At 46.0% G+C, this 10,399-nt stretch overlaps 1 protein-coding gene across 1 annotated transcript; it reads left to right on the top strand.

Annotated features, from left to right (window-relative positions):
- The first annotated feature begins 205 nt into the window (after positions 1–205).
- On the top strand, positions 206–3,743 carry LOC138911912 (uncharacterized). The gene is made up of 2 exons (XM_070211535.1): positions 206–812; positions 955–3,743. The coding sequence occupies exons 1-2, from the start codon at positions 779–781 to the stop codon at positions 2,271–2,273; spliced, it is 1,353 nt and encodes a 450-aa protein (XP_070067636.1). The 5' UTR covers positions 206–778; the 3' UTR covers positions 2,274–3,743.
- The last annotated feature ends 6,656 nt before the right edge of the window (positions 3,744–10,399 follow it).

Raw genomic sequence — 10,399 nt, 5'->3', positions numbered from 1 at the left:
GCCGCTCAACTGGAGTTCGGATTTCGAGAAAGGATCCTCTCTCGCTTTGGAGCCCCCCGGAGGTTGATTTGCGACAACGGCACGCAATTCACCAGCCGAACCTTCCGGGCGTTCTGCCGGAACAACGGTATTCAACTGGAATATACCGCTCCGTACTCCCCCCAGCAAAATCCGACGGAGCGCGTTAATCGCACTATCAAGACAATGATAGCACAATATGTGAACCAGGATCATCGGACATGGGACCGGCTACTGCCTGAGATCTCCCTCGCCATCAACACCAGCATCTCAGACAGCACGGGGTATAGTCCTGCTTACCTAGTACAAGGTCGGGAGCCTAGGTTGCCAGGCGCCCTCTTCGATGCGGTTGCACCTGGTTTGCATGCCTCGCCATTGGACCCCACGGAACGAGCCAAAAGGCTTCAGGAAGCTTTCCGCACCGCCCTGGAAACCAACCAGATAGCTTCCCAAGAACAACGTCGACACTACGACCTGAGGCGACGCGAGTGGCGGCCCCGACTAGGCTCACAGGTGCTAGTCCGTCTTCACCATCTGTCCAAGGCCAGCGAGGGCTTCAACGCAAAACTTGCACCAAAATACGCGGGTCCATTTAAGGTGGTGAAATTCCTATCGTCAAATGTAGTAAGACTACAGCAAGTAGACGGCCGGAAGAGACGGACAGCTGGCATAGGCGACCTAAAGGAGTATCACCCGCGCGAAGAACAACACGACGACGCTACAGAAGACCCCAGAAGGAGCGACTCTCCACACGCACCTGATGACGTACCCGATACAACTCTACAAGGGTAGACGTAAGTGGGGCACCAGTCAATAAGCTACCTTTAAGCGGGAAAATTGTATCGAATAGGCTAGTTAAAGATAGTTTGATCTTCGCACTCAGGCTAGGCAAGCTAGGTAACGTAGTCCTAGGCTAACCATTTAAGCACCTTTCAGAACCACCACATGCAACAATGGACATGGAGCTCGAGGATCCCGATCGAGTAGAGGGGGTGTACCAACCAATCGAACACCCAGAGGGCTACGTCACCAGCAGCAGCAGTGAGTCACAAGGCCAGGACTCGGTCTTGTCATCCCACAGCCCGACTCCACCCCCGTTCAGCCCATGGCGAGGCCTAGGAACGCCCGAAGGACCCGCTGGCCGCGCCCCCCCGGGCAACACCGACTCCGTGTCGACCCTGGCAAGGTCTCCAGATGCGAGCATTGCCGTCAGCGGCGAAGCGCCGGAAGTGTTCGAACCACTGACGGGAGACGAAGAGGAGGAGCCAACCACCCCCACGGTTGCTCGCCTGGCTCGGCTACAGGTAGACGACGGAAACGAGCCCGGTACGTCGACCACCCACACCCTAGTCGGCGCATGGTTGCGAGGTCAGGACCATCACTCCTTCGCCCCCGGCCACCTGCAGCAATGCCTCTGGGAGGCCCAACGCAGCCCCCCCGCGAGCCCAACATCCACAGACGACTCGGACGTCGGAGCCGACGACCGCTTCTGGAGGGACCGCCCGCGAGCTCCACTCGAGCGCGCCATAGCCGAGGCGAACCGAGCCTGGGAAGACTACGCTGGCGACGTCGCCCCAGCTCCGGAGGAATCCGACGCCGAAAGTGGCCTCAGCTCTCGCCATGGAGACAGCGACGACGAGGGAGACGATGTACTCGACATCCACGCCGAAGAAGGCCCCGTCGCCCCCGACTTAGAGATCCCAGAGGAGCATGATCCCGCTGTGGCCGACCAAACCCCACCCGGGACTCCGGCACGCGCCACACCACAGTCCACACCAAGGCGCGGCCAACCCGAGTCTCCACGGACACCAACCAGTGCTGGGCGCCCGCCTCTGGACCTGTCACCCGGTCTCGGAACCTCTAAGCGGGAAGTCCCACTCACACCCGGCCGGTCAATCCCCTCCGCGGTCTTGAACCAGTTCTTGGGAACCCCAGCACAGGCGGCGTCTCAAAGCGGGGACGAGGAGCCGGATCTCCAGCTATTCCTGACCGGTGGGGAGCAACATGAGGTGCTCCAAGCTATCCAGGATGACCCAGCAGAAGACCCGGTCCGCAGTCATCCACACTGGATCGAGGCCCCAGTGGACTGGAGGGTGGACACCCCGAATCGCCGTCTTCCCCCCACTCTCGTCGCTTCCATCCAGACGCAGGATCGCCGGAGCGTGCGTTACCTTCGCCTCATCGACGGCGTCAAATTCCGAATCAACGTGACCGCACGTAGGGAAATCAAGGTGACCCTCCGCCCACTTCTCTAACCACCCCGAAGTAAAGGGGGGGTGTGAGGACGCTTAAGGCGCCCCACATTCCTAATTATTATTCCCAGCATCTCAGCCTTTGGAAAAGGCGTTATTATGTTCCTGCCATTGAAGGCCCTATGTTACTGTTAAGATCTCAAATATAGATATATAAGTTAAACCTAAGTTATTCTAGTTTCGAATAAGCGCGCGCGGGTTGGCCAGTGTTGATCAGCAGGGTCGGTCAGCTGGCCAGTCGGGGCGAATGCCAATAGTATCGATAAGTTATCGGAATCACCCGTAAACGAACACTGCGGGCGGTTAAATGCAAACTTGCTGTTAAGAGCAACCCTGCGGGCTGTTAGGCGCAAGCGTGCTGTTAGGCGCAAAAGCATGTCGACGTGGCACAGCGATCGGCCGAGATCGCTCTCTTTCTTTTCCGGCAGCCGAGCCGAACGGACCAGCGGGCACCAGCGGAAGGGACACGCGGACGGTACCATCAGGCAGTAGTAAGTTCAGAAAAAGGGAAAAGGCCCACACTGAGTGCGAAGGTTAGGAAAAAAACAAAAGGAGTGAATAAAAGGAAGCTTAATTTGTGAAATGAAACCCCAAGCTAATTAATTTGCGTCGGCCCCGTTTTCGTGTTGCGTTTCCGAGGCTTGCTCTTCGCAACGCGGACGACGAGGCTGTGCACGTGCGCATTTTTTTTACGTCGGTCGAGTTTTTGTATTGCGTTTCCGAGGCTTGCTCTGCGCAATACGGACGCTTGTCGGACGGGAAAAAGTTATTAGCGATCGCCCACCCGCTTTTCCTGCGGTCACGCACGCCCACGCGTTTTCCTTGCCCACCCACACTTCGGCCCAGCCAAAATTCTCGCGAGATAATTTGCGTCGACCCCGTTTTCGTGTTGCGTTTCCGAGGCTTGCTCTTCGCAACGCGGACGACGAGGCTGTACGCGTGCGCATTTCTCCGTCGGCCAAGTTTTTGTATTGCGTTTCCGAGGCTTACTCTACGCAATACGGACGCTTGTTAGACGAGGAAAAGCTATCCCCAGTCGCTCACGCACGCCCACGCGTTTTCCTTGCCCACCCACACTTCGGCCCAGCCAAAATTCTCGCGAGATAATTTGCGTCGGCCCCGTTTTCGTGTTGCGTTTCCGAGGCTTGCTCTTCGCAACGCGGACGACGAGGCTGTGCGCGTGCGCATTTTTACGTCGGTCAAGTTTTTGTATTGCGTTTCCGAGGCTTACTCTACGCAATACGGACGCTTGTCAGACGAGGAAAAGCTATCCCCGGTCGCTCACGCACGCCCATGTGCACCCACTCGCCCACGATCAAACCCCAGTCCAAGCGATCAACCCTACGTAGATGCGGAGACCCAGGCCGCGTGATCTCAAGAACAAAAGTCCAGGCGGCAACTCCCAGTCCCATTTCGTCTCCTGTATTTCTACAAATTTAACTGTAGAGGACTCTGGCCGGACTGAAGCCTATCCCAGCCTACGAAAAGTCCTTACAAATTTATAAACCTGCAACCTCCAAGCAACCAACAGCAGCAGCAGCATCCGAGATCCCGCAGCAGCAACCATAGCGCCAAGAGTTTTATTTATATTATCTACATATTTTTTGATACTTTCTACACGCACTTTTATATATTGTAGAAAAGGCAGCATAACATAAGCTAGGGATAGTTTACAGGCAATACATTCAATAAGCCGTGCAAAAGCAAGCAAAATGAATTAATTAAATTTCTTTGAAATACAAAAACAAATTTAAAGCCATTTAGAAACCCGCAAGCAAACGAATTTTACGCGGAATTTTACGCCGCATTTTACGCCGCTAGGAGCAGAGCAGAAGCAGAAATTTAGTTTAAGTAGTTTTAAGAGAATAGTTAAAGCCATCAAGAGAGAAGGTCATTAGCAGTAGAACATGCATTAGAGCAGAACAGTCCCTTCTTCCCGTTTTCGTTTCCCTTCCCTCTCCCATGTTTTAACCACTAAAGATCAGTTAAAGTAAATTGTGAGAGTACCGTACCGCTTTAGATTGCGTGAGCAAGGCGAGCGAGAGCAACTTAGCTCTCTTAAGTAGTTGATATTCTCTTTCACAGGCCCGTCGAGAAGCGCTTCATCGTGGGAAACAAAGTGAGTGAATTGCAACGTCTTACTCTTACAGAATTTCAACTACCTTTATTAAAAAAAAATAACAATAAATAAAGCCGACTCAAGCAGTCTAAGTGAATTAAAGTCATAAAAAAAAAACTAAATCCAATTCCATAAATTTTCTCCCATAAAACCCAACCCACAACTCCCTGTTCTTAAAATTTAAAAATGCAAGCCACAAAAACAATGGCATAAGTTTACATAAGTTTACCCGCTCTATACATTTGTATTGTTTCATGTAAAATCTAGATGTTATATACATGAGCGCAGAAATATTCAGCGATCGCTAAATTTAATTTTTAGTCATTAAATTCGCATTTTTAATTTCAATCTAGATGTTAATCATTTCTTAGGTTCCTAATGAACTTGTTTAGAATTAATTTTTGTCATTTAATAGGATTATTCTATGTTTAAAAATAAAATTTATAATGTTCTCTAAAGTTGAGTAGTGTCAATAGGGAAGCCATGCGTCGTCGAATGTTGTCTGTCGTGTAAGGTGTAGTCGCCTTTTAGGGATCACCATAAATGTAGCTGGTCAACGGTGATCATGGTAGGGAGGGCAAGTCAGCTTGAACAACCGCTGACATAAAGGCACTACATCCTTGTTCCTCCTTGTCTGTCCTTTGCTAGTCAATAGTCCGGTTTAGTCCTCGGAGATTCCTCATTTAGCACGCGAATTAATAAGGATTTATTGTAAAGAGCAAGTAGCTGCGTTTAATATATCCCCGACCCCCTCTACTGGAAACCACAGCCGGAAGCAGCGCGTGCTTAACGTAGACTACCTTACCATCTGCTCTCAATACGTGGTTCGCTACAGTATTTTAATAAATAACAATAAACTTGTGTGTGGCCCGATTCTGTCATGGCGACAGTTCGATCCGGCAAGGCCAGATCCATTAAAAAAATATTTAAAACCGTCAGTAACATCAGACGTCATTCTAGGAAATCTCCACAGCATTCATCCTCTAGATTAGGTGCGGCGAGGAGTGATTTACGGATCAAAACTCCTTGCATACTATTAGGCTGCTGGAAAAGTTTTAGCTATTTAGCTTTAACGCCGCTACCTAATTAAACTTACACATAGGGCGTTGTTTATTGGCTTAATAAATTTGCCATCCCGTCTTTTAGCGTGGGAAGTATTAATTGTTTTGTTGTACTAAAGTCTAATATGGAATTGTACAGAACACTTGTTGCCGGTTGCCTGGTGTATCTGGTATAGTCTGTGTTTTATGCGAAGTTCAATAATTTCATTAATACAAGATGTTAAATGTAAGATTAAGAGTCTGTTTTCGAGAGTCTGAACAATAGGAGCCGGATGTTGCCGTTTTGCCATGCGGTGAACCGATTAAGTAGGTATTTTCGTTAATAGATCGTCATCTGAAAACGATATCTTTCACCTTTCTAGTCAATTTTTTTTGTAATTTATTTTTGTTTTGCGTATTAATCTTTTTGTAGTGGAGTTTTAGGCGGAATTGTACAGAACACTTTTGGCCGTTTGCCTGGTGTGTCTGATATAGTTTGTATATAATACATGTTGCAAAAAGTTATTTGATACAATATATTAAATGTAAGATTAGTGAATCTGTTACATACAAATCCAGATATTACAGGAGCCTCTTGTTGCCGTTTGCCTTGAGGTGAACCTTTTTATTGTTTTTGTGTAATAGTTCGTCATCTGAAAACGACATCTTCCACTTGTAATTTCATTTTCTTATTAAAAATTGTAGAGTCAATAGTATTGAATTTCATTACAGACAGGACTTAGCAGGACAAGGAACTTTACCAAAAAGATAGCAGAAAACGATTGCATGGCACCCCATAGTTTTGAAAGTTTTATTTTAATTTTTTTCGATTATTTATTTATTTATGTATTTAAGTTTTGTTTATTTATTATTTTTGCTTACTATTATTTATTTATTTTATTTATTTATTTTTATTATTAGGTAGATATTTTTTCAATTATTATTGCAGGATTCCGGAGCTGTAGGTTTTGTTGAAATGTCCCTAGCACACAGCACAGAAGATCTAACTAAAATATTAGAGAACGTTTGTCAGATCTGCGCAAAACCTATTTCCTTTCCGATCCAATTGCTACACGCAAGGTGCGGTCACGATTTTCACCGAAATTGCTTCGCTACAAAAGCGGGGAAAACAAAAATCTGTCCTGTCTGCTCTAGCTCACTATCCTTCGCATCAGCGGAGAATTTAGCAGTTGATACTCCAAGTAAACCTTCTGGCTCGAGAACCAAAACTCCAACAGTGCCACTTAACGTAGTAACTAGGTCGAAAGCTAATCAAGGCAAACCACCAGCCGAAATCACAATGTCTACTGGTAACGACCAACAATCGTCTTCAGCCCCGACTGAACCTCAAACTGATTTTCAGTCGGCAATGGCCGAAACTATCAGGGTAGCCATTTCAGAAGCCTTAACGACTGCATTGGCCCAGCAAACAAAATGTTTCGCTGATGCTTTGGCCCAACAAACAAGAACCATGACCCAAGCGTTCGCAGGGAATTCGCAAGCCCAAGCGGCAAATTTTTCGCCTAACCAGATAATGTTAGACCCGCTGTATAACCAAAATAATACCGATCCCCAAGTTCCACCAAATCTAGGTCAGAATCGTAGTAGCAATTATTCGCCTGCCTCAGCAAGCAGCTCCTTAAGGCCAGATAAGATTGCTCAAATCATGGTTGGTTGGAAGCTACGCTTCTCAGGAAAAGGGCCAATGACTGTCGAAGATTTTATATACAGAGTAGAAGCTTTAGCAGGACAATCATTGGAGGGAAATCTTGAGCTAGTGGCTCAGAATGCTAATTTGCTGTTTGACGGAATCGCGAGCGCTTGGTACTGGCGTTTTCATAAAAGCGTATCAGTAGTGCGTTGGCACGAGTTAGTCGAAGGACTTAAAGGCCAATTCAAAGACGATAGAACTGACAGGAACATTCGAACGGAAATAGACCAAAGGAAGCAACGGGGAAACGAAATTTTCGATGATTTCCAAAGGATAATCGCTGCCCTTGCTGATAGACTGTCGCAACCAATGTCAGAGCAAGCAATGGTTGAAACTTTGCGGGCGAACCTCCTTCCAGAAGTCCAACATGAGATTTTGTATGAGCATACCCGAACTGTGCAAGAATTAAGACGACTAGTAAGGACCCGAGAAATTTTTATGTAAACCGTAGGAAAGCCGCAAGGATTTACACCGCGCCACGGACCACCCAGGAGGCAAGTCTGTGAGGTGCAATGCCAGGTAGAGACAGTAACAGAGAGCGAAGAGTCAGATGAAGATCAAGAGTTAGCGGCCATAAATCTGCGATGTTAGAACTGTAAAGAAAAGGGACATCCACATACCAAGTGCCCAGTACCGAAGCGGGTGTATTGTTTCGGATGCGGAGAAGACGGCCAGTACAGTCATACCTGCATCAAGTGCCACCCGTCAAAAAACTCAGCAAAGCGTGCCACAAAGGCACGCAAACAGATGGTCTCGAAGGCAACGATGACCGACCAACTAGATTCACTTCACTAACCCCAAAACCAGAATCAACTGCCCAGGTTTCTTCCAAAACTGAGTTAGAGAGCAATCATACCACTCGTTCAGCAAGCCGTAGGGACAATTACAAAAGTTTAAAAAAGAAAGAACGCAAGCTGTTGCTGGGGCAACTTAACGATTTCAGGCCTTACGCGCAGGTGGAAATGTTGGGCAAAATGGTAGTTGGTTTACTGGACACTGGAGCGTCAGTCAGCTGCATAGGTGGGAGTCTGGCTGCAGAGCTGCCAGAACTAAATATAAAATACTCTAGAATAACAGCTGGAATTCGAACAGCAGACGGGCAATCCCAACCGATAAGTGGTCGGCTAACTACAGAAGTCTCCTTCCGGAGCGAAAAGAAAACACTAACCTTCTATGTAGTACCATCCCTAGCAGGAGATTTGTATCTAGGAATAGATTTTTGGAAGCATTTCCAGTTATTACCCGAAGCCTTCCGGGGCAACAATCCAATAGTGGCAGCATTAGAAGAGCCAATATCTCGTGAGCTCTTGCCTGACCAGCAACAAGCGCTACTTCGTGCAATTAAGCTTTTCCCGTCGTACGCGGCGAAAGGTCTGGGAAGGACCCAACTACTCTCTTACTCCATTGATGTGGCTCAAGCAAAACCCATAAAACAAAGGCACTATGCGGTATCTCCGGCAACGGAAAAACTTATGTATGCCAAACTGGATAGATGCTAGATGCTAGAGCTTGGTGTAATAGAGGAGTCGTCCAGCGCTTGGTCCTCACCAGTAGTTCTGGTCCAGAAACCTGGCAAAGTAAGGCTGCGTATTGATAGCCGAAAGCTGAATGAAGTGACGGTTAAGGACGCATATCCAATGCCACTTATTAATGGAATTTTAGGTAGGCTCCCAAAAGCAGAATTCATAACTAGTTTGGATTTAAAAGACGCCTTTTGGCAGATCCCGCTAGATGCTAATTCAAGGGACAAAACGGCATTCACAGTACCTGGAAGACCCCTCTATCATTTTGTTGTTATGCCCTTTGGGCTATCTAATTCTCCCCAGACTATGTGTAGGCTAATGGATAAGGTGATCCCAGCGTCTCTAAGGAACGAGGTGTTTGTATTTGTATTTGTATTTTATTATTTCGTGTCATCCTAACGCTACAAGTTTGGAACTTATAAATTAATGCGCTAGTCACAGATAGGTGCAAATATTACTAAAACTAATTTTATATATAAAAGAAAAACTAACCTAAGTCGCTTTCTAATTTTAATTTAATTTACCTAATAGTGTTTTTTAGGTGTGAGAGTAGATTTGTTTTGAATTGCATAGCACTGCTTATATTCTTTATATGTCTGGGGAGCTGATTCCATGATCGAATAGCATTTATTAAAAATTGTCTCTCGGCTGTCAATGATCTAGGTCTTATGCAAGTTAGGTTGTTTGCTCTTCTAGAGGCTGTAAATTGGAGTTTTTCAAATAGATACGAAGGTTCTTTTTCAAAAATAATTTTATGGAGATAAATTAAGTTACGCATCTTTATCCATTCATTAAGGCCGACATTAAATATTTTTTGTGAAAATTCCGAGACATGATTTCTTGGTGGTAGGTTGAATATGTACCTCGCTATGCAATTGAATACCACCTTAATTTTGTTTTGGCTGATCGTGTCACAATTTGAAAAAACTTCTATTCCATAGAAAAGCACTGGAGCAATACATGTTTTGGCTATCATTAATCGTATATGAGTGGGCAGGCAATTTTTGGTTACGGATAATGTTCTTAATATGCCATATGTTTTTCCTACAGCCTTTGTTATGTGATCATTCCAGGTAAGGGTCCTGTTGAAAGTGAAACCTAAGTTTATGGCTGTTTCAACATATTCAAGTGGCGCGTTATTTATGCTCAGAGGCTGTAAATTATTAAGAGCTATTTTCCTTTTACTTATGATAAGACATTTAGATTTTAATGGGTTGATCCCAAGTCCATTGTTGCCGGCCCACTCACTTACACGTGCAAGATCCCTGTTACAAACATCTATACAATCATTTATTCTGCTTAATGGACGACTCACATACATTTGGACATCATCCGCATACAAGTGGACATTGCATTCAGACAGCACATTGGGAAGGTCATTAACATATAAGGAAAACAATAAGGGACCAAGAACAGACCCTTGGGGTACACCACGATTCACATTTTCAAACGTAGAAGAGACGTTAGACAGTACAACGGATTGACGACGATTTTGTAGGTACGAAGACACAAGTTTAACAGAAGCTTTAGAAAACATGAACATGTTACGTAACTTGGCACAAAGGACATTATGGTTTACAGTATCGAAGGCTTTACTATAGTCCAGTAAAACTAAGAGTGTAATATTATTGTCGTCTATCTGTTCCCTTAGATCATCTGCAATTTTTAAAATAGCTGAGGTGCAGCTTCTGTTTTTCCTAAAACCTGACTGACAATTGTTTAGCATTGCATTGTCA

This window comes from Drosophila takahashii, chromosome 2L (genome assembly GCF_030179915.1).
Source record: "Drosophila takahashii strain IR98-3 E-12201 chromosome 2L, DtakHiC1v2, whole genome shotgun sequence".
Lineage (NCBI taxonomy): Eukaryota > Metazoa > Arthropoda > Insecta > Diptera > Drosophilidae > Drosophila > Drosophila takahashii.
Note: the sequence above shows the minus strand (reverse complement) of the source record. Positions and strands in the feature narration are given on the sequence as shown.